Source organism: Podarcis melisellensis (assembly GCF_964234715.1).
Source record: "Podarcis melisellensis genome assembly, chromosome: 15".
NCBI classification, from domain to species: domain Eukaryota; kingdom Metazoa; phylum Chordata; class Lepidosauria; order Squamata; family Lacertidae; genus Podarcis; species Podarcis melisellensis.
The window spans coordinates 37,452,781-37,477,703 of NC_138532.1; the positions used below are offsets into that span (position 1 = coordinate 37,452,781).

General features: G+C 42.2%; 1 protein-coding gene and 1 long non-coding RNA gene across 39 annotated transcripts in view; one reads left to right on the forward strand and one right to left on the reverse strand.

Moving 5' to 3' along the window:
* Window positions 1-7,604, forward strand: part of MSI2 (musashi RNA binding protein 2) — a 446,839-nt gene extending 439,235 nt beyond the window's left edge. For 29 of the 34 annotated variants that reach the window (XM_081890469.1, XM_081890498.1, XM_081890470.1 and 26 more), the window contains 2 exons: window positions 447-524; window positions 6,065-7,604. In XM_081890469.1, the coding sequence (XP_081746595.1) occupies window positions 447-488 (42 nt within the window). In that variant the 3' untranslated portion in view covers window positions 489-524; window positions 6,065-7,604. Of the gene's footprint in view, window positions 1-446; window positions 525-2,180; window positions 5,548-6,064 lie in introns of those variants that run through there. The other 5 variants (XM_081890477.1, XM_081890490.1, XM_081890491.1 and 2 more) reach the window with 2 other exon arrangements.
* Window positions 7,366-24,923, reverse strand: part of LOC309358012 — a 44,628-nt gene continuing 27,070 nt past the window's right edge. For all 5 annotated transcript variants that reach the window (XR_014163255.1, XR_014163256.1, XR_014163257.1 and 2 more), the window contains 2 exons: window positions 11,680-11,755; window positions 7,366-7,563 (listed from right to left, as the gene is read on the reverse strand). This is a non-coding gene — a long non-coding RNA (uncharacterized lncRNA). The remainder of the gene's footprint in view (window positions 7,564-11,679; window positions 11,756-24,923) is intronic.

Here is a 24,923-nt window from a genome sequence, read left to right on the forward strand (position 1 = left end):
AAAGATCGGGTTGTTCTTGAAAACGTGTGCGCTGTTGACCTTTTGCAGCAGCCTGGCTTCCAAAGAATAATACAGCACTCAGCATTGTGCTTTGTCTGCACTAATGTGGCCTTTAAAATTATTTTGTGTGTGCCTGCACACAGCTGGCTCTTTAATTTTACGTTCAATAACATTCTACAGAAAGTAGCTGCCTTTTTAATACCTTTCACGCCATCCATTTACTAACAGCAGCTTAAGAAATTTACTTTTCAGATGTGCTCTTGGAAAAATATCCCTAGAATTGAATCCACAGAGATGTTAGCAGGACTAGATTGCAGCTTTTCTAAATATTCATGCTGGCACCACACACACTTGAGACTTTTGATAAATCCATGCAAAAAATAAATAAAAATCACAATCTCTTCCCATGTATCACACTGATGACATTAACAATTGTACAATTTTAGGGGCCTTTGATTGCAACGGCTTTTACAAATGGATACCATTGAAACGTTACACAGGGTTGGTTGCCATCTCACTTGGAGGTATTCCAGTATATAGCATTTATATTTTCAACTATGTCCCTTATATTTTGTCATTTTTTTTACATTCTTACACTTTTCTTTCTTCCTGTCTTCAAATCCTTTTTTCCTTGTAAGATTATTATTATTATTATTATTATTATTATTATTATTATTATTATTCAGTTTTCTGGGATGGAAAGTGGAAAGGGATCCTGAGCAAATTTTGCTAAGTGTCTTTACATTTATTTCATTTTTATGCAATCGATTTGATTATTCAGAATCCTCAACCTTCTCTGAGCATTTTTTTAAATAAGTACCATTAATGTGGACTAGAGACTTGTGGAAAAAGCAGCATTCAAAAGTGCAACGCTTTACTGCTTCAAATCCACCTCGAAGTGCTATGTCAAATCCCGTAGCACAATAAGGACTGTTAGTACTTTCAGAACAGCTACCTCAGATTAAAACTATCCGCTTACTAATGTCCTATCTGGATCCCTGCCTGTTTCCTACCCTTCAACTGACCACCCCAATGTGGGGTTTCTTGGTATATCAAATTATAAATATTCAGTCTAAAGAGTAAAAACAACTCCTAGAAAACAGCCCATGACCAGCTTATATACATATATATCTAAATGTGGTAAATGCTTTATTTTGCTGCTAATTGCATGCCTTCTAAATTCCAAATCAATGCATGGAATTAAAATAATGATTGCTGAAATTAGAAGAATTTGGCATGATGCTTGTGAAAGGCTTTATGAATGTCAGAGGGGTGAATAAGTATATGGTGGTGTGGTTTTAAGTGACCCGAGGTTTTTCGACCATGAACAAATGAGTTTTTTTAAAAGGTTCTCAAGGCATTTGAGTTGCATCTGTTCCACACACACACACACCCCTTGCAAAACACATAACAATGCTCCATGATTCTCATCAGGCAGCGTGCTCTGCATCATACCGAGTGTGACTTGAGGGCACGCGATCAAGATACCTTGCTGAAACTAAGCAGGTCTGAGTCTGGTTAGTGCCTGAGAATCCCATATATGCCAGCTTGAGCTCTATAGTGGAAGAAAGACAGGGTATTACATGTACTGAAATAAATAAATACTGTACTCATCACTAACCTTTAGAACATGCAGTTGGGGAAGGGCCATCATTCAGTGGTCAAGCATCTGCCCTGCAAGCAAATGGTCCCTGGTTCAATCTCCAGCATCTCCAGGTAGGGCTGGGAAATATTTGCCCACCTAAAATCCTGGGGAGCTGCTGCCTGAGGTGGATGCACCAATGGTCTGACTCAGTATAAGTATATGTTTCTGTGGAGTATGATCTAAGTGACTGGCAGTGAGATACAACAAAAAGAAAACCAGGACACCATTCTAGGTGAATCAGGGTCTCAAACTGGTGCCATTAACGGTTGCTTGCTTATTATGTTAAAGTTACTAACAGCAACCAGGTTCAAATGCAGTCTTGCTACTCACAGAAAAAACACTACATGAGCAGTTTAAAATGGTGTTTTGGTGCTAACAAGTGTTAACCAGGTAACCATACGGCATTAATTCACCCAGTACCCACATGAGCGCTGTAACCGCCATTAACAAGGCAATAAGCAGTGGCTGAAATAAGCCCATTTCAAATGAAGAGCCTTTCTGTAATTTGTGCGCCATGTTTTCTTCACTCCACTAGGTATCCTCTGCTTTAGCTTCAGAGACATCTAGTCCTCTGTGAGCCTTGTTGAGAATACTTTTTGCGGCAATCCTTGTTTCTTCTTGACAAACACACAAACACACAGGCAAAAACAGGCCCTGGATAGCCTTTCCTAACCTGTTCCTAATTACAGAAAGGTTATACCATTTGGTCCACATACTTCTGCCGATCATTATTTTTATGCTTAGCATTGGAGTCCAGTGAAGTCCTTCGCATACAACATTTCAGTAATTCTCACAACAGCCCTGCATGGTAGGTAGGAAGAGCTGCAGATCGGAGTTGAGGCAGAGGTACTAGCATAGCTCAGTTCATGGCTGAGCTAAGCTTTGAACCAGGATTTACTGGTTCGTAGCTTCATCTCCAACCTGTATTTTTCACGTCTCCTCCTAAACACCAAGACCACCAAGCAGGAAAGAAGCTTGGGGATCAGAAGCTCAGAGGTGCCAGGCTGTGCTACCTCCATCCACTGCAGCTGCCTTGTCTGACAGCTTCCCATAAGCCTATTGGGAAAGCCAAGCTACTCAAGAGGTTTCCAGAGAGAGGCCTTGCTTGAAACAGACCAGAGCCTGATAGCCGAGTGGGCACAAACTGGCAAAAAAAAAACCCTAGCCATGGCTAATTCCTACTGACACCAGCATGATTTGAGTTAGCTGTGACTCAAGTTTCGCTCTGTTCTTTTCAAGTAGGATTTTGCCACAAATGACTTTTGCTGCCTTAAACCCAGGGCCTTGCTCTGAGAACGTCTTCTAGGGAACTTCTTGATATGTGAGGCCTGATTTCAGGTGTGTTGGAAGAGGGTATCCCTTCTGGCACCAGGCCAAGTAGAATGAATAAAGAGCTTGGTGGATAGAAACATGAAGTTAATTTTTAGAGAGGCAGTGTGAACACGCGTTATTTAGTTGTCTCATTTTCACTGATTATATTGGCTGAAGCCAGTAAGAAAAATTAAAAATTAGGTACCGGTGGGATTCAATAACAATCACTTCCATATCCAAGTCATTATTACAAATGCAGCATGCCTCTTTCTTAACTCCACCATGGCGCTTAGTCTTCCCTTTTCATGCCACACTCTTTATTTTTGCCCTTCAATGCACCCACCACCACCTGCATCAAAGAGCACAGGTTCACCTTCATACTTGGTTTTGAAGTCCTGTGAAGAGGGCCTGTTTGTTTCAGAAAAAGGAAGACTTTACATCAACTATTGGCATGCTTTTTCATCCAAGTTGTTTGCCAACCACATCTCTTACTTTTCTAAAAAATGTGTAAATGAAGTTCCCCCACAGGTTCCTGGAGAGCAGCCATGTGTCTGGGATGGCTCCTCCCTCTGGCTGGATCCAATTATGGCCCCAATTAGATGAGACTACCCAGGGAGGAGGGAACATCCTTCTCACCAGACCAGCCTGCCTCATGAGCTGGATGGTTGGGATCAACTTGAGCTCCTAGCTTGTCTTCTGTATTTGCTTCTTCTGTGTGTTTCTCTCTCTCCCTGCCTCCCCTTTCATTCCCCATCTGCTGGGGCATTTGGGAGGCTGTTCCTGTAGCACAGGAGGTTTGTGGTTCACACTGGCACAATTGCACAGAAGAGGAGGAGGCAGAGAGAGAGAGGAGCCCCAAGTGGGACAGTGGAGAAGATTGTGCCCAGATGGCTGAGAGCAAGCAGGCACCATGAGATTCACTGAGGTGATGGAGAAGCCTGCAGAGCCCATTTGGATCTCTCCCCACCCGCATCTGAGCCTTGGCTGGCATCAACAGCCAAACACTATGCCCCACAGCAGGGCAAAGTCACCTTCAAAGGGAAACGTGTTGTAGGAACCAGAAGCCTCTGAAGCAGGTGAACAGGAGAGCCCTCCAAGCCATGTCCAAGGAAGGCTAAAGCCCTGGGCTGCAAGTGAACTGTCAGTGGAGGGGGTTAAGTCCTCTCAATACTGCACTTGTCTGGAGAAAAGGAATTCTCAAACGTTTTACAGGGGTATTGGTCAGAGAGATGCAGGCTGCCAGGTCCTCACCAGCAACAGGCCCTTCCCTCTGTCCAGGACTGGAAAGGGGTAAATATGTACCTAAGTCCCATTGAAGGAAGAATGGTGCACTAAGTCAGCATTCCTTCTGCCCTCTTCCTCTTCTCCCTCCTCTTTCCTATTCTCCATCTTCTGGACACAAGTGGTCCATCTTAGTGGCACATTCCATAAGGCATGGAACCAGCAAGGCCAGCCTGTTCAAGAAGGCATACAGCAGGAAGTTAGAATGCCTAGGGCAGAGGCTCTCTTGAGTGCTCCCTCTCCAGAGAGGTCAAAGCAAGGACGCTCCTGGAACTGTTGTAAGAAGCCAAAAGCTGCCTTTCCAGACCAGCAGCACTGCATGGCCATGCATCACTCTCCATGTTCAAGAGTTAGGAAAAGCTGAATGGGGCATACCAGGAAACATAAACCATCACACAAACTAGTCAACAAGTGACACTACTTCCTGCCTAAGGTGATGGGAAAGCTGAATGCACCATCAGTAGATTCCCCCAGGAATCCATGATAAACATGCAGAGGCAGGTTGTGTGGGTGGAGGAGCTGGCCAACAGGGATGATGTCTCCAACGCCCATAAGGATGGTATGAAGAAAAACTCTTTGGGGGCAACACACAGTAGGAGGAGCCATCTCAAACACATGACTTCCTTCCAATAACCCCAAGGAAACAGAAGTTCTTCTCACTCACAAGTAACTCCAACCTATAAAAAATTTAAAGGGTTTGCCTTGAACTGTAATTTTGGGGACCTCGTGGCTCCGCAGCGCACGGCCTTAAAAGGAAGACAACACTTGGAACATAGGAAGGTGCCTTATACTGAGTCAGACACATTGGACCATATGGCTCAGTGCTATCTACATGGGTTGGCAGCAGTTTTTCAGGGTTTCAGATGGGGTCTCTCCCAGCCTTACCTGGAGATATCAGAGGTTGAACCCGAGACCTTCTGCATACAAAGCATGTGTTCTGCCACTGAGCTATGGCTCTAGGACCAAGTTATTGTCAATATTAACATCCCTGGCACTTAACATAACCCTGATTTTCTTGCATGGACCTAGAAGCAGAGAGTCCCTGTTTGCAGCATTAGCTCCCTGCCTGTTTCTGTTTTAAGGGTAATTCATATTACTGTATGTGTAAGTTAACATCTAAGCTCCCCTTGTAGGCCATTTGCCTAAGAGTCTCAATCACCCCAGTTCCTCTTTCCCTATCAAATTTCTCGGCAGATAGGTGCAGTTACCACATGAATAATAGACTCTATGTGTATGCTGCGGTGCCACTAGAACGGCAGAAAGCTGGAGAATTTGATATTAGCCACCGAAATCAGATTCCCTAAGAATTTCAGCTTTCTTTAAAAAAAATGAAAAAGAAAAAAGATTAAATTCTAACCTTATACCTGGAAGCCGTGCCTACTAACATATCAGAAGTTGGGTGTGGGGAGGCTAAATCTGCTTTCCACCGGTCAGGGGAAGGGACTCGTGCACGCTGAATAGCTCCCTGTGAATCACAGAATAAGGAGGCATATGACATAATTGCATAGTGTATGTAAGCACCAGAATTCCACTTTCCCTGTTTCTGAACTTGAGCTGATGTGGTGCAGCATTTTGATATTCTTAACACGGTTGGTTACAGACAGCTCTGGATATCAACATGCATAAGTCCCTCGCCCTTTAACACAAACATATGGTGGCCTGTTGGGAAACAAATGACATCCCAGGTACACCACATTCAACGTGTGACCATAAAAAGGCCCCTAGAACTAGTAACATGTCTCCGAAGTGTTGGCTATAATTGTTGCTGTTTTTATCTATTCACACACTCTTTCTCTCTCTCTTTCCTTTTCAAAAAATGCGCTGTAGAGTATATCTGGATGTCCAGGCAAGACAGGGCGAAGTTTCTGAATGGTTCCATGTTTAGGTGATACATCATCAATCAGACTTTGAGCATTGCATCATCACCAATAACCCACACAAACTGGAGGTGGCATTCAGCGGACTTGGGTTGTCCACAATCTCTATCATCTCACGAACCTGCTGTACTATATAGAACAACAGCTTTTTAAAGAAAAGAATATGTGTATATATATATAATCCATTTTGTTCATTTTATTATTTTTCTTGATGTTTTTTCCCCTTTGAAATCTATTTTAATCACTCTTTTGTAGTATTTTGACATAGGCTTGTAGTCACGTAGACCTACTACTTTGTGTATTTAGAAAAAGCCTAACCATAATATAACTGTTTATATATTACGATGATTTTTTTTTTTGGCTTTGCTTTTTAATAACCTCCCACCCCTTTATTTTGTTTTATGTACTTTTTTCGCTTAAAAGAAGCTGAAGTGGTAACACGATTCTCAGTTGACTGGTACCAATTCTGAAGCTAAAAAAACTTTTTTCAGGTGGAATTTAGCACACACTGAATTTAGAAGTAGAGTAAGCAAGACAAGTGAGCGGACATATTCTATTTATGCTGTATAGGGAATGGGAGGCTGGCTCAGTAACAAGATCTCTTAGCAGTTCTTTGTATTAGTTAACCTAATTATATCTATTTTCGGCAATAAGGCAAGGACTACAAAGATTTTTGTGCGTCCTTTTTCTATAAGTGCATTTTTTTGTTGTTGAAAAAGAGGCGATATAAGGTTTTTTGAAATTGTGATTTCTGAAAAAATAATAATACTGTAAATACAATTCCATTAACTTACATATAAACTATTAAAAAAGAGAAATGCATAATATTTTTGTGATGGAGTCAGACTAAGGCAGTTTCTGTACTGAACGGAAGAAAAAGACAAAGATTAGGGGGTCCCGATCTGCTGGAAGCTTCTCTTCTGCAAGTGAACAGAAGAGGCCCAAGGGCAGGGAACTGCCCTTCCTGGCTCCCATTCATCTCGCCAGCACATGGAAGGGCAAAGCTCCCAGTGGGTCGCACCCTGACATTTTTAAACGTTTGAGATCGACTGCCAGAGCTGGCCCATAGCAGTTAGATCAACACTGTTTAGCTTGCTCTGTAGGTGTTAGACCTTATAACTGTACTAGCGTCATACCAGCATATTAACTAGACATCTGTGCACAGCTTATAAAGTAACAGTCTAGTTACATTTTTAAGTTAAGAAGGAAAAAAAAACTGCTTTTCCCAAGATTGAAAAAGCTACAAATATAATATTTAAGACGGTATTTAAAAATCCAAGCACACTTTTTTTAACCATTCTTTAGATCACCTGACTGACTGTCCATCCATTTCAGCCACCCTGACGCCTTCTATAGCTCTCTGGCCAAGCGAGTCCACTTGGAAGCTCCCACGCTGTGGGCAGGGGGTGCAAATTAAGCCTTGCATCTTCTCACCTCATCCATTCTTTCCTATATTAACAAATTAGGGAAAGCAAAGTTTTGTTGTTGTTTTTTAAAAAAAGAAAATATTGTTCTGAATACCTCAGTGCTACAAGTTTATCACCCTAGAGCAAGAGAAGATTTAATTTATTGTAGATGAAAACAGATTTGAAAAAAAAAATGTATAAAAAACATCATTGCACTGTGACTGGTAGGGAAAAACTGACAATTTCCAATTTGCACATGTTTAATGTTTGGCTGTTATATATATGGTCCTCTGCTGGGGAGGAGTCTTATGAAGGATATTTTTTAATTTAATTTTTTAAATATGGGTCAAATAGGCCAGCAACAGCAACTCGAAGTACAACACAGTAGGTGATATTACAAGCATAACTATAGTGTGGATATATTCTTTTTTTTAACATTAATATTGACAAGGTTTATTAATATTTTTTTAAATTGTTACGTTTATAAATTTGGTACTCTAGGTACAGCCAGAATAAGACACTGAATGCGACATTTGTTAAGAGAAAAAAAGCTGCTGCGCTCCTATTTTTGTAAAACTTTACTAACAAGTAGGCTAACATAGTTGTTCAATAGACAAGTTAGAGCAAAGCATCTTTGAACACTCACCGAGGCACCATAATGCTAACCGTAAGGAGGGGGGAGGGTCTTGTTTTTAAACAACAAAAAACATGGGTTTCTTTGTTTGTTGTTGGTTTTGGGTTGTTTTTTGTTTGTTGGTTGGTTGTGTAATGTCTTTGGTTGTATTATTATTATTATTATTATTTTCTTATTTCAAAACAACCAGGTTTAAAAGCCAGAATGCTGGACGCTTTTTAAAATTGAGACTTGATCAAGTAGTACACTAAATAATAATAATACTATTAATAATAATAATAAAGAAAGAAAAGTAATTAACTGCAAACCAAATTCCCTGAGAGTCAAGTGTGTAAAAAAAAAAGTCAGGGAATTTTTTTATTATTACTCTTTAATCAATGTAGATGACATCAGAGTACCACCTATCAGGGACGACTTCTCTGAAGGCTCCTTTCAAATGATGTCGAGTTCTCCCTCCCAGGAGCTCTGCGCAGCTCCCATTCATTTCAATGGAGCTTTCCTGTGAGGAGTTCCCGGGAGAGTGTGCCTGTACTGTATACTACCATGTGTTCCTCGTCGTCATTCATTCCCTGTCACCTCATAGCCGATTATTTGATCATTGATGTATGTTAATAATGTATAAAAATGACTATCTTGTAAGAGTGCTGTCCTGATGCTAGTGTAGTGACAACCCCAAACCCTTCTCTTTTCTTCTCTTTCTTCCTCTTCTAGTACATATTGGTAGTTGTATCGTAATTAAGGTTAAATACATAGATGTAGTTATTCAGATTTAGGACCAGTAAGGATAGAACTTTCTCTTATTTAAGACAAAACGAAATGCTAATAATTTTGGGCAGGCGTTTTTTTAAAACTTAAATTTTCTTTTTGTGTTTTTTTCTTTCTGCTGATCTCATGTGGTTTCAACTAACCAAAGGTCTCACAATGTTTAAAAAAAAAAGAAGAAGAAGGAAAAAAATGCTAGCAAAACTGCTGCGGCATTTTATAGATTCCCCCACCCTTTGACTTTTATAAAGAGGGTGTGCCATACTACCTTAAATGCTAACGCTAGATATGCAAAACTGGATTTTTTTAATTTATTTTTTAAAATAAAAAAGAGGGAGGCATGGTATAATAAAATGATTTTACTAAGAGAAAAAATATTTTTTTAAAAAAGAATGCTCAGAAGAAAAAAATTGATAACCTGTGTGAATATGTTTTAGATGTTTCTATACCTTTTGAAAAGCCCCAGTGGCCCATAGCACAACTTGTGTGGAACCTGGTATGTTTCTGAAGTGGCATCCTAGGCTAAGGTTCATTTTAGTTCCCTCACTCATCTAGAAATCTGTTTCAAAGGATTTGGGTTCGTTTGTTTGTTTTTAAAAACAATTAATTTTAGCACAGAAGGCTCAGCTGCATCTTTATTTTAGTCAAGGTGAGCAGGCAAAAAGCCCCATCTTCAGCATCTCATCATTTTGTTCCAAACTTCCCCTTCCAAACAATGCCTTGGAGTTAGCAAAAACCAAAATGTAGGAGCAGAATGGTGTAAACAGGGATTGAAAAGCACCACTCAAGTACTGTGGTGGATTCTTTACACACCTCCAGCTTTGTGCCTCAAGTTAAAAGTTAATTTTAAAAAACAATCTTGTGAAAACCAGAGACCAGGAAACTCTATGAGAAATTCTCTGCTTGTTTCCGTGGCGTTTGGATGTCAAAATTGATCTAAAAGTTTGGAAAGAGCTTGGCATGAAATCCTGGCATACTTTTCTTTTTTGCTACTGACTTGAACAGAGGGCCAGAATTTCACTCACAGGATATTGGGAGTTTTTAATTCACATTGCCTGTTTCTCCTCCCACCGAAGGAGGGGAGGGGAGAAACAAAACACACCCCATCCAATCTTAACTTGATTAAAATGAAGAGCAACCTGTCCCTTTTTTGTTTCCTATTCTACATAATGTTCATTTTAATTTGAATTTGTAGCTTGGACTTTAAGGTAGCATGGCTCTGTTGCTGTAATTTTTTTCCCCTTGTACAGCAGTATATACACAATCTGATGAATGTTACACATCTTGCTAGGCTAGTTGAATCATTGGGTAATTGTTGGTAAATAATAATGACCTGAAAGGTGTACAGACTTTTTTTAATTTTCTCTTCTCCATCACCCAGCTATTAACCCTGTACGATTCTTTCAACCTTGAGTGTGAATGAGGGCTAGGGACTCCAGCCACCAAACCACCCTGTTTCATTTGCCATCTAATTCAATGCAACATAAAACAAAACTAAAGCAATATAGTTTTCCTACATTTTTTTCTTGAAGGTCAGCCATGGTTGTGTAATATATATATTGCATATGAAATTGTTTACAAAAAAAAAAAACACTAACTACTTATTTTTTACTCTTGGGTGTATTTGTTTTGAAAGGTTTCCTTTTTGTTTTGTTTTGGGTTTTTTTCTGAAAAGCAAAATGGTTGGAAGAGCAAACTGAAGCTAGTCTAACTATGTTTTGAGTGACAGGGGGCCTTAGACACACTGGCAGATTCCCAAAAAATCTGCATCAATACACTGTAGAGTTTCATAAAGTGCGCAGAATCTAATTCCAATCCATTTTCTCACTGTGTGCAAGCACTACATGAGATTCTGCAAGCTAAGCAATACTTTAATACTGTAATAAAAAAATTACCAAAAAATAAAAGGAATTCAAAATCAAAGTGATCTGTTTGCCAGTTACCAAACAATCAGAATGTATTGTCTTGATAGAATTTTGTTTCAGACAAAAACAAACAAAAAAAGAAGTCACCCGTGCTATAGAATAACCTGTGTTTGTACATATGCCAACACCGCCACACATGTGTGGGATGTGAGTGTCAATTGAATTCTAGTGATAGCAAAATAATCTCACTGTATATGTTGTACATGTTTTGAATTCCATCAGTAAATCCAATGCAAAGTCTCAGCATTTTCAGGTGGTTCTAAATGTACTTAATCAACAATGACACAGTGGCCAGGCCTAGCCCCTTCCTTTTATATTTTAGTATGAACTGATGCGAACTTTGGTAGTGACTTTTTATATACATATATAAATATATATATACATACATATATATATATACGTGTATCTATATATATCAAGCATCTTTCAGGTCTCTGTGTATGGCTTTCCGAAGCCCTGTTGTAAAAATATACTACATGGATGGGGGTCTCTCACATCACAGATGTGGAAAGTATAATTTTATATTTGTATTTTCAAATAAATAAGTTTGTGAAAGGTTTCCATCCTCTACTGTGGTCCAGAAAATCAATGTGTTTGTCTCAGAAAAAAAAATAAAAAAAAAAATCTGTTTTGAACAGTGTTGTATGATGTGTCATTTGCATCAATCGCTTGACACCTAGCTGTTAATGTCTATTTTTCCACTTCCCTTACCTGCATTCATCTCAAAAAGGTGCCCATATGCTCTGGTTAGTCAATCATCATTTCTTAATTACTCTGTTACAGCAGACAAGGTGTTCTACGCATTTCCACATCTGCTAGGGAGGAGACACAAACCTACCTGGCATGAAGGTTCTTTTCTTGATAACTAGATGCCCCATTCTTTTAATCATGCTTGTCTCCTGTGCATCAGAACTCTGAAAGGCAAAGTTTCAAGAAAGACTTCAGAAGGATGTGTGTGACATCCTAGCTCCCAGGGATTCATGGATTATTTTCCACAGTCCCCACCAGGTGGGTGCTTGCAAAAAGAGTCGCTGGGACTCTTAAGAACTAAAGCATCAAACCATTTATCAAGCCACCACCAACTAGCATCAACTTGCCCATTATCGTTTTGGCTAATGAGGTGTTTAACTGCCCATCGGATGCAATTGCCTTGGAAACGGGGGCTTTCCATATTTTAAATGACTAAATTTATTTATTTTTACTGGTTATTTTAAATTGAGGGAGTTGAGAAAGGCTGGCATGGCTTGTTCTCTTGCGAGCTGCACCGTGGTACTTATTATTAAAAACCATCCTTCTGCATCTCTAGGTTCCTTGATTCAAAAAAGCTTATCACTCTCTTCTTTTACAAAGAATATTAGAGCTGTCTGAAGAGGCGCAAGGACCTGATAGCATATAGTTCTTTGCCAGACTGGGCTTCACTGTATTTCTAATTTTGTATGGGGGAGATTCAGTATGACTCTATCCAGAGTGATATCAGATAGTCTACAAAGGTTTGCTTCAGCCCCCAATTTAGGCAGAATATCACTACCACTTTGCATTCACCACAAGGGTAGGGGTATTTTTTTTGCTGGGGCGGGGAGCTCTTTCCCATCTGACTTACTGTTATCTACACTATGAAGATAACAGCTGGTGGCTCCTTGGGGCAATTAATTCCTGGGGCTAAAATCAAGAGGGAATGATGCAACAGGTGTGGGGAGCCAGGTGAGGGCAGAAGTGCTGTAAGGAGAGCCCTGCAGCTGGATCAGACCAAAAGCCCTCATTTATACCAGCATCATCACAGTGGCCAATCCGATGCCTTTGGGAAGCAGGCAAACAGGATCTGAGCACACCTGTACTGTCTCTCCCCACTTGTGATACCTAGAAACTAGTATACTGGTTCTTGGTGAGTTCCAGCACCTCTTTTTCTAGAAAAATAGCACTGCATAAAATATAATTAAAAAATCAATATAAAACACCACTAAAAGAATAGAATAAAAATAAATACACCGTAGATAAAACTGAATAGTACACAACAAACACACACACACACACGTCTTTAAGAGGCTTGAAAGCTGATTACCAATGTCAGCCTCTCAAATGCTGAAGGGGGAGCCATTCCAAGGGTGGGTGCCGCCACTGAGAAGGCCCACTTTTGTGTTGTTACCGAGCGAGATTCCATTAGCTGCAGAATGACCAGCAGACTTTCCTCAGAAGATCTTACTGCTCAGCTTTGGTCTGTACTGGGGGAAGTGAACTGCTAGGTACCCTGCTTTCAAGTGGCTTAGGGTTTTCCATATCAACAACCAAACCTTTTGCTTGTCTCAGTAGTTAATCTGCCTCTTAACACTAATGTAATATAAGCAAACTGGGTTCCCCACTGTGTATCTTGAAAGCTGCATTTTACAGCAACCAAATCAGGCACGGGGGTAATCCCACGCATAGTGCATTACAGTAATCTAGATGTGAGGTTACCAATGCATAGATTTAGATGGCAAAGCTATCCCTGTCCAGGAATCATAGATGATGAACCAACTAGTTGGGAATGGGTGCTCCAATCCACGGAGGTCACCTGAACCTCTAGTGATAGTGACATATCTAGGCACAGCCCAAAATATACCGCCAATCCTTCAGAGGCAGCATATACAAAGATGGAAAGTGTGCTAGCTGATAAATGACAGTAGCATAGAAAATTGCATTATATCAGGAGAAACTGCTTTGCAAAAAAATAAATAAATAAGGGAAAACTGCATACCAAAATGTGCTTATTAGTAGAAATTCACACCCTAAAATTCTGATGAATTTTCATTAGAATCTTGTAATCACAAATTGTGACAGGAATGTTGGGAACTGAATTTAAGATCAGAAAAATGAAGAACTGAAAAGTGACAGTTCCATTCATCTCTACACACGCCTAACCGGAAACCCCTCAATGAATCAAAGATTGAAAGTTATAAGATACCTAGCCTTTCAGATGAGCTGGAACTTCACATTTTAAAAAAGGAAATAATCTAGCTCCTAGTTTCATCTTAGATGGTGACAAGGAAGGAAATGGGGACGGTGGAGACTCCACAAGGGTCTCTGCCCCCTCTAAGGGCACTTCTTCCATTGCTGAAAGAGAGACCTCAGCACTAAGGTTGCTTAACAAGAGAAGATGGACTTGGGGCTGCTGCGGTTGAAGGTCAGCGCCCTGCTGACTGCGGGATGGCCTCGTCTCTGGAAAGCAGTCAACCCATCAAAGCCTTAATGGGACTGATGATTAGTGAGGTACCGAGGGAAAAATTAGATTAGAAAAACAAATGAAAATCATTTAGGAAGTGGAGCTTATTCACGGTGGAAGGCTGCTGCTGTATCAAGGCAGGCAGGCAACAATTTGACTTCCATCCAGGAGAAGGAGAGCAGGTCTGGAATACATTAGTGTGGTGGGAGGCCGGGAATAGCAGCCACTTAACCCTGTCATTCAGCAAACAGTGAATTATGAGTGTGTTACTTGTTGGGTTATGCGCTTGCAAAATGCCCAACGGCCTCCTATATCTCAGCTAAAAATATGCTCGTGCGCCTTTGGTGTCAACAAACTGATTTTTATTTTTATTATTACAGACACTCCCCACACAGCTACCCACTCCCCAAGTGATCAGAAATAAGTTTTCTGTTCCCCTTGCAGCTTCTGAAAAAAATAAAACCGAATCCTAGGCCAAGCTTGTGAAAGAAGCCAAAATTTCCTCTCCTTGTCAAATTACTACCCTTGATGAAGAAAGCAAGTCCTAAAAATGCAATTTAGGACCTTTTCTTCGTGCCATAAACAATGATGGTAGATTACAATGGGTTTAAAATGCTGTTTGAACTGTTCTTACTTTGTAACCTGAGTTGCAGATAGATGCATTGGGGGCGGGCAGAATGATGGGAGGGAGAGGGAAGTTGCTTTTTGCTAATAGCTGTGGGGGGGAGCTTGTCACAAGAGTAAAATAAGATCCAAAATTATTCAAAGGCTGTTCAAAGGCAATTCTTCTATGAAGAGGGTTGGATTTTTTTATACCTTTTCTATTTAAAAATCCATGAATGGGTGCTCTGTGCCCAAAGGCTGAAGACCAGCTAACTAGTTTTCAGCTAGCTGGAGGTGGTATGACAAAGAAGCCATTTCCTGTGGTGTCCCTGAGGCCTCTGATGAGAAGCTTCTACAGGTTTGTGACGTATTGCCCTTTGGGTGGTCATGCCTCTGTTATGTCCTTCATGAACTCTTTCAGGAAAACAAAAAAACCCAAAAAAATGCCTGTCTCCAATCAAAGCAAGTTTCTAGATCTCATGGTAGGAGGGGATGGATAGATCAGCCGGCACACCGCCCCCCCCCCCATCACCTGAGGTTTTTTAAAACTGGTGATTGACTTTGGTGCTGTCTGCATGCAGAGCACGCACTCTGCTATCCATTTGTGGACTCCCGCCTTTCCTTTTCCCACAACTCATTTCCCGACTCAATGTCCTTCCAACTCACCTCCGATTCCTACATTTCAGTCCTGAACCCACCTGCCCCAGTCTTTAAAAAGCTGCACCGTGGAAGCAGAACGAACTGCACAATTATGCAGCTATGAGGGTTGGTCGAACTGTTAGGCACAGAAAGGCAACCACTGCAGGGGCAGAGGCTGGGGGACAGCTGCCCCACACGGAACAAGAGCTGTGTCTGCCGTGTGGCCTGTCCTGGCCCCCTAAACTAGCTGCTGCCCTCAGGTGTGGCGGAGGAGGAACTTGGGAACCTAGGAAGCTGCTCTATACTGAATCAGAACATGGTCCATCCACCTCAGTAGTGTCTGCACTGACAGGCAGGGGCTCTCCAGGACTTTAGGCAGGGAGCATTCCCAGCCCTGTCTGGAGCTGCCACTGGGGATTGACCAAAATGTAGCAGAGTCAGGGGGTGGGGCTTCTGGATCGCACTGATGGCCCTTACCATTCCCTCCACAATTCATGTGCAGAGGCCAGCAGCCTCATAGTTAAATACAACACTGTTTGAAACCCTATCTATAGTCCAGTGGTGGCCGACCTATTTTGTTCTTGTTGATTATTTGTTTACAGTTGTGCCAGTCCAAAGTAGGAGGCAGGCCATTTTTGCGTCTTCTGTGACCCACTGAGTACATCTCTTTGGCACTGGGGAGATCAGCACAAAATGCTGGCCTCATTCCATGTCCTACCTAGGTTTGTGGGCGTCCCTGTCCAATGTGTGCACCCCCAAATTCATTTGAACACTACTGCTTTGGGCACCAATACCTCAGGTTGCCCTCATGCGCTAATCTGTTGCTGCTTTCCCTTCTGCAGGGATATAAGCCAACACTACAGCTGCTCAGGCACCATAACTAAACCCATCACTGTACGTCGTGCTCCCCAGTCTGTAGGATGTGCAACAGTTGTCTTAGAGCCAGGGGCCTGGCTTCTAGTTATTATTATTATTAAGTTCTTAACCTGAGGTACTACTTCTGGGTTAGCAGAGTCTGTAACCCGAAGTGTTTGTAACCCAAGGTGCCACTGTACAAGTTACTGATTTTGTTTATCATAAACTGTCATACAGTTTCCATCCAGAGAGGGATGTGTAGGAGGAACAAATTAAAGCTACTTTGAAAAAGTTTTCATTTTAGGTAGGGAAATGACCCAACCCAGCCAAGATGGTACAATTTTTGCCATAGCTGAACTTTTGCTGAGCTCACCACCTTGCGTCATGTTCCTAACTGGAGAACAAAATAACTCCATTGTGTTAAGCAGTTTCTGCTATAGTTGCTTTTTAATCTGCAGCTCTCTCTCTCTCGCTCTCTCTCTCTCTCTCTCTCTCACACACACACACACACACACACACACACTTTCAGCCTCCTCCCTCTGCTGCTGGAATGAAGATCTAGCCGCTATCAAGCCCACTCATGGAAGCTGTTTAGCAGCGGAAACCAAAACCAGCATTTATTAATTATCAACTTAAGTGCCTCCTTTCATGGATATTTTCAAGGGCCTTCTTATTATTAATAAGAATAATAAAACAGAGTGTGCTTATTAAAGCTCATTCGTTATACAGCATATTGATTACCGACGGGGGGGGGGGTGCACCGATTAAAAATGCACACGTTATACTTGCCACCCCTGCATGGCATTAATTTTGAAAGCTGTAATTCAGACTGATTATTACCCTAAGGATCTTCCTTTTTCTTTCTTTCAAAAATAGAAATTTTTCTATTCTACTCCTCCCCCCACCACACACACAACCCTCACACATATGGAGAAGATCAAATAACTGCCTTCTATAATGGTCCAACCAACAATTGACTCCTATAAACATGGTAAACAAACTTGATCAAAGTGAATCATCTCTTCCACTTCCTCTAGGGAATTAGCTTTTATTCTAAACTATTCTTGGTAGCCAAGAATTTGGAATTGACAGATGTGGGTGCGTTCACACTTTACATGCTTGAGCCCCTCCAGAAAAGTTTTTGGGGGGCAGTTATATTCTACAACATGTCAGTTGCACAGTAATGGTGCAATGGTAGTGTCCACACATTCTGCTTTTTTTATAATGCAGCAAATGTGCTATAGCACACATACACACAGCTCCCCAGAGCATTTCTGATATGAAAAGTTATAGGATTTCAGCAGGAAGCTATGGGATATGCACCAATTGGAAACAAAGCTATATGCCTGCCCTGAAACTTTTGCAAGAGCAAACAGGAGTGAAGGTGGGGTTGTATTTAACTGCCCCAATACCAGCATGAGCACAAAACATTTTGAATATGAAATAAAAAAAGATGTCCGGAAGGACTTTATTTTTTCCCCCCCAAAACCTTAAGTTTTCTTTATTTTCAATGGGGCAATGGTTGTAGCCCGAGACTTTTTTCTTTTCAAAGGAGCAATAGTTGCAGCCGTGCTTTTTTATCAGAAAGCACAGGCATATGACACCAACCATTTAGTCGTCGAGCTGGCAAAGCGCAGCGACGCCCCTATTGATCCAGTGCTTCTGGGGCAAATCGGAAGGGAGCTCAATGGAGAGCACGTAATTGGTGGAGTGGCCAGTGGTGGACAAGGTGCCTCTCCTGGCACTGGTTTTGTAGACGGGGCACAGGTAAATCCCTAAAGATGTCCGGAAGGACTTTAAATGCGAACTGAATCCAACTCCTTCCGTATCCCTAACAGATGCCGCTTAAACATGCATGGGATTGGGCTGTCTAAAAGATGGTGCTCTCCCAGCTAGGATAACAGTGGCCATTGATTAGTAAAGGTGATGTTATCCCCAAAACAAATTCGGAGATCTAAGCACTCCAAGCACCCAACACCATGCCACGACTGATTGGCAAGAGGAGGGTGAGGAGCTGGACGCAAATGCCGCCCGCTTAGGAGCCAGTTGCAGAAGCACGTGTGAGAGTCAGTGTTGCTAAGCAGCTGGTCCCTGGGCTTCACCGGTGCATTAGAACCACCTGGCACCCAGCAGCAACCGTAAGATTGCTGTGTTGGGAGTAGGGATGTCAGAGAACTCCAATGAAAATGGGAGCAGAATGTGCCAGGGTTTCCTTATTCATCCCATATCTGGAATGGAAATTGATCCAGTGAATACGATTGGTATACACTGTTGTTGTTTTGAGTCCACAAATTGATAATTGATTAACACCCCACACAAACAAACACATCTGCAACTCGGTTTCCTTTCCTCTGAAATGAAAGGGTGGAATAATGTAATGGTGATGTAATTGCAAAATCCATGGAATTAAGAGAAACCTGCAACCAATCAATTAATTGCAAAAACTACATAAGTTATGTAATTTTGCCACAGTGGTATGCAAGACAAACAACCTAGTTTTTGGTGAAAGATGACCTGCAAGGGAATGGAAACAGTGCTGCATGTGACAACTGCAGAGCAGAGCAGAAAAAGAAGCCTTATTACATCCCTAGTTGGGAACCACAGGTGAGTCATATTCTGTTTTAAGGAAAATCATGCCTTATTATTTACAGGGAACCAGGCAGAGGGTCTTCTCAGTAGTGGCACCCTCCCTGTGGAACACCCTCCCTTCAGGTGTCAAGGAGATAAAGAACTGTATAACTTTTAGAAGACATCTGAAGGCAGCCCTGTATCAGGAAATTTTTAATGTTTGATGTTTTATTATGTTTCAGTATATGCTGTAAGCCGTCTAGAGTGACTGGAGAAACCCGGCCAGATGGGCGAGGTATAAATAAAAAAAATATAATAATTATTGTTGTTGTTGTTGTTATGCCACTGGCCTCGCTACCACTTCCTTGTTTATTTCAAAAATCTAATTCATTCTAGTACACACACAGAGAGACTTAACACTTTGGTATGTTGCATTCAAAGCAGCTTATGACTTAATCAAAACAAAAGAAGAGTCAGACATCAAAAATCAGTAATTCTAACATAAAACAACACGACAATGAAACACGGATAGCAGTGCCAATTTTACAGAGCAATCTTCAGAGATTTAAAGCTTGCTGGAACAGTGGCAGCAACAAGTCCTAACTGCCAACCTAAATGCAACAAGAGGTGGAACCTGGCAGAAATCCTGGAGGGCATTCTGTGATCTAGGTAGAACCACTGAGAGATGCCCACCTGCATGATGGAAAGAGTCCACTCCCCATTGTGGCTCCCCAACTTCTACTAGTGGCATAATATACTGCCTTTGAAAATGGAGGTGGCATAGAAAACTCTCCTCCATGAGTTTGCTTACGTTTTCATTGTACAGTCCCATATTCTAAAGTGCCACAAGGAAAACCAGGTGTTTTGGCTCACTTAATATATCTAGCGATCTGTATCATTTAACATGTCATATGATGCACAAGGATTCACTCTCATTTTTAAAAAGTACAGAAAGGGGGTTATTCCCAGACTTTTTACCTCCAGCATTGTTGAATACAGGGCCCCCCCACTGAGTCAAGGGTTCCCCCAATTGTTTCCTGACACTTGACCCCATTTCCTGTATTAGTTTACTGGTGGAGAAACAAAACCTTTTACAATCTTGTGTGAAAAATGTGAACTCTAAGAGGCAATTTCTCAGGCAGTCAGGAAGCCCTTATTTTAGCTTTTTAGTGAACGAAAGCAAAAGGGCTGTTTCCAAGAGGTCCTGGCTTTGTTTGGTTCCCTCCCCCCCCCTTTTTTTCAGCAACAGCTGCTGGGCTAGACAGACCCCCTTTGATATCATGCCATGAATCCACTTACAGATGCTTTGTCATGCTGTCATCTATGCTCATAAAACAGTCAGAATTGGCTATTCAACAAACACACAATCCAGAGGTGGGGTGGGGGGAGCCTGAGGCCCTCAGCATTAGAAAAGACCCCCACAAAGAGACCCATGGCCACAAAAGATCCAGCACAACCCTGGCATGCCCTTTATCTTGCCTGGACTACAAAGGATCTGCAGTGAGGAGATCTAAACGGCTCTCTGAAGCTTTTTATAACCTTTAGCAGACTCTGTTACCACAGCCACTGAATGAGGCAGAAGATTTTGCACCTGCCCACCCTTGAAAGACATCTCAGGCTGAGGCTCCTTGCCCAAAGGCACCAAACAACTTCCTGGCTGAATGGATATTTGTATTAATCATAGAGATATAATAGAATTGTAGAGTTGGAAGGGACCATCTAATCCACCCACTTCAATGCAGGAATCTTTCACCCATCGTAAGACTTGAACCCACAACCCTGAAATTAAGAGTTTCATGTTCTATCAACAAATATCTAGCCATTCAATGGAGCTTTCAAGCATTATCATGTTAGAATCCTTACATCAACCCTGGAAAGTAGGCTGGTGTCATCCACTTAACAAGAGAGATGGGGCGCCAAGGTGTAGCCAAAACGACTTGCCTAAGCCGCCTGGTCACTTTGTGGTGGTGGGTGAGATTTCTCTGCTTATAGTTCAGTCTCTTGGCCACATATGCAGCCACAGTTCACAGAGATGACCCAGCATATCCAATAACTTCTCCCAACAGCTCACAATCTGTCTCACATTCAGTTATACAGGTAGAACAAAAAGGAACACAGCCACCCACTCACCCAGATCCCATTAGGCCACACACGTTTTTGAAAACATACTGACTTTCTGAGAAGGAATGAAGGCTGAGGCGCCAAAGTGACAAGAATAGAAAATGGCTTCCCTCACCTACCTTGAGGGAGCAGGCTGTTGCTGGAAGGACAAGGCACAAGGCCTACTGACGCTCTTGCCACCATTTCTAATTCTGTTTCCAAAACTTGTTACACGCCACCTATTCATGTCCAGTGGTACACAATTGACACCCTCCAGGAGTGATGCTTCCATGCCTTCCACATGCGCTGCTTCAGGAAGATTTTGGGCAGGACAGAGTCTCAAAGAAAGATGCGCTCTCGCAAGCCCACATTCCCAGCTTGGTCACTCTCCTGTGGTCATGTCCACAAAATGGAAGATAGCAGGATCCCAGAGATGTGCTCTACGGGGAGCTGGCTTTAGGCACCAGGCCTATTGGCAGACCAACTCTGCGTTACAAAGATGTCTGCAAAGTGACATGAAGGCTGGGAATCCCTTGCAGATGACTGGTCCTGTATCCACAGCAGTCACCAGAGGAGGAATGACCACTGGGAGGAGCACAGAGAAAAATAACGCCATGGTGCATCTGAAGCAACACAACCGGACGCTGCTGCAGCTGCAATAAAACATGTCTCTCCCATATTGGTCTCTATAGCCAAAACAGGCACAGTAGCTCTCCAACGATTTGAATTCACCCTCAAAGGTGCACTCTTCGATTATCTCCCGAGACTGACAGGTGCCAACCACCAAGCATCCAGTACACAATAAAATGAAGAACCTATCAACTGTATCTTAAAATATTAAATGATGACAATAGTTATGATTGAAAATCAGTGGTAAATGAATGATAAATAAATGGTTGGATCCCCCCCCCCCGCCCTTCAGTGTTTCTGTAATGTGGAAGGTATTTCGGACCTCGTTTTCCTCCCTTTGCAAAACAGCCTTTTTGTTTGCCAATCCAAGTCACAGAGGCAGCTGCTAATTTGCTTTTTTAAAAGCATGGTGCATATCCATGGCATCTTGTAAATTTGCGACTCTGTGAAAGGGAAGCCATCTGCAAAGGCCAGAAGGAAAACTCTCCTCTTGTGTTGACAGACACAGTGATGTAAACAGATCCCTTTTTATGTAGCAAAGCTGTTTGTGTCAGATCCACACAGACTTTGTTTCCAGGATATTGTGGCAATAGCACCATAAGGACGTTCTCTTAATTCGGGGGGCGGGGCGGAATGAAACAGTAAATCACCTAAATGAAGCCCCTTAAATGTGGATGCAATATACCCACTGTCTTCTGGTGTTCCACAGTAGCTTAGGGTAACAGCTGCATGAGAATCTTGGCTCCGACAACTATTAGTACATGGCAGGAGGGCGAGGATGACAGAGAGAGAGGGATAAGTAAGATGGACCTAGGACTGGTGGGGAGAACCCCCACTGCCAGTGGGAGAACCAGGAAAGGGCTTAGAACTGATAGGATCATTGGTGAGGTAGACCTTGGTGTCATTGGTAACATGTTCAGTGAGAAGAGAATAGCAGGAAACAGCCCTGATCATCACCCTGGAAATTATTGAAAATGTATATGGGACCTCACCAGCTCTAATTCAGAGACCTTCTGCTGCCACTGCTAAGTAAGCTGCCTGTGGGCCCACCGACAAGAGCAGGCATGACACCAGAGGGTCTTTGACAAGAGACTTCTCAAATCTGTCACTGTCAAGGAGGTACCCCCTAGAGCTCAAAATAGGACGGAGCTGAGGAAGGGAGGTTCTTTTTTGCCCCCATCCTGCTTTCCATCTGAGTTCATGGGGAACCACCATGGACACAGAGTGAAACAATACCTGCTAGTTTGCTGTGCACTGATACTGAAGAAGCCATCTTTTTTATTTTAAAAAAATGCTATTTTCACAAACGCCCATTATCACAATATTGGACCCAAATTTGTGCTGCCACAAATTCAGCCACATGTCAGCACAGCCCAGTGTGCATTGGAACAAAAAGTTACAAGAACATAGAAAGAGGACTGCTGGATCAGGCCAGAAGCCCGCCCAGTTCAGCATCCTGTTCTCATTGTGGCCGACTGGGTGCTCCAATGAGAAGCCCAAAAGCAGGAACAGAGCACAACAGCACTCTTCCCATCTACAATTTGTAGCAAGTGGTATTCAGATAGCGTTCAGATCTCCAACAGTGGCATGGCCTCAGTCCAGTATATCTGAAGGAGCGTCTCCACCCCCATCGTTCTGCCCGGACGCTGAGGTCCAGCGCCGAGGGCCTTCTGGCGGTTCCCTCACTGTGAGAAGCCAGGTTGCAGGGAACCAGGCAGAGGGCCTTCTCGGTAGTGGCACCCACCCTGTGGAACGCCCTCCCATCAGATGTCAAAGAGAAAAACAACTACCAGACTCTTAGAAGACATCTGAAGGCAGCCCTGTTTAGGGAAGCTTTTAATGTTTGATGCATTACTGAATTTTAATATTTTGTTGGAAGCCGCCCAGAGTGGCTTGGGAAACCCAGCCAGATGGGTGGGGTATAAATAATAAATGATGATGATGATGATGATGATGATGATGATGAACATGATGATGAACCCTATTTTAAAGCCATTCAAGTCAGCAGCCATCACTACTTGAATGTAGCTATATCGGTGCAAGGCACTCTGCACTGTCACTTAAAGGATGAAGTGAAAAGAATCTCCGACAGAAGGCTGGGAAAAGATCTACCTCTGCCAAAGACCTTGGGAGAGTTGATGCTGGCCAGAGTAGACAGTGTTGGACAGGATGGGCCTGCAGCCCAACTCCACATGAGACACCTCATGTGTACATCATCACAATAAACCTTGCTGCAATAAACCTTGCAGCAACCCCATAAGGTGGGTGAAAGCTATACCCCAAGTTTCTGGGGAGGCAGAAATGCATAGTAGCATAATAAATCCTTGCCACACGCAGCCTATATCGATGCTCTGGAGAAATGTTGCTTCCCTTCTCCATTTGTCCCGTCAACTCTTTGCTTTCATGATGCATAACTCAACTTGGTGCAACATCTGCTTTTCAGTAATGAGCTATCATTCTCATCCTTGAACAATTATACCCATTAATACGTGTCACCTATCTATCCAGGGGAAAAAGAAACAAAATCTCAGCCCTTTATTACTATCAAGCCTACGTATTTGGGTATTCTTTTATGATAAAGCCGCATTATCCAACAACAACCAGAACAATGTAGCAGATAGATTGTTGGACAGATGAGATAGACCAAACTCACTTTTGCAGGTCACCTCAGATCCCCAATTATACTTATATGATAAACTTTCAATGGTCTAGGAGTGATTCCCTCTATACTGTACCAAAGAACCCTGTGAACTACCGTTTAGGGCTAGGGGTGTATTTAGAAGGGTACGCAGCACACTCATCAAGCTACAGTGGTACCTTGGGTTAGAAACGCTTCAGGTTACACACTCCGCTAACCAGGAAGTAGTACCTCAGGTTAAGAACTTTACCTCAGGATGAGAACAGAAACTGCACGGCGGCGGCACAGCAGCAGCGGGAGGCCCCATTAGCTAAAGTGGTACCTCAGGTTAAGAACAGTTTCAGGTTAAGAACGGACCTCCGGAACGAATTAAGTACGTAACCAGAGGTACCACTGTACTATATTTCTAGCAAAAAAAAAAAAAAAAGACATAGAAGAGCAGGCTTGAGGGCAACGTACCTTTTTTAAAAAGCTAATTGAATCTGCTCATTCAGTTCTTAATTAAGTTCATTCATTCAGTTCGAATTAAGTTCTTAACCAGAGGTACTACTGTACAACTGTTATGGGAGGAATCATTATAGATAAAGCACTGGTTAATTTTTAGCAAAATGTGGTGTTGGGGCTCACTCCTGGATACAGAATTATTTGATCTAATCCCCTAATCCCTGATGTACAAGGACACTCTCTACTTACTTAAAATGCACTCTGAACATCTCCAGAAGCATAAATCAATAAAAAACAAAAACCAGAAAAATATTCTAAAGAATCCACCATTAAATCCAGAGTCATGCACTTAGTAGATCCCAAGATGCTGTCTGAAATTAAGTCTTTACTTGAAATCTAAAATCTGATT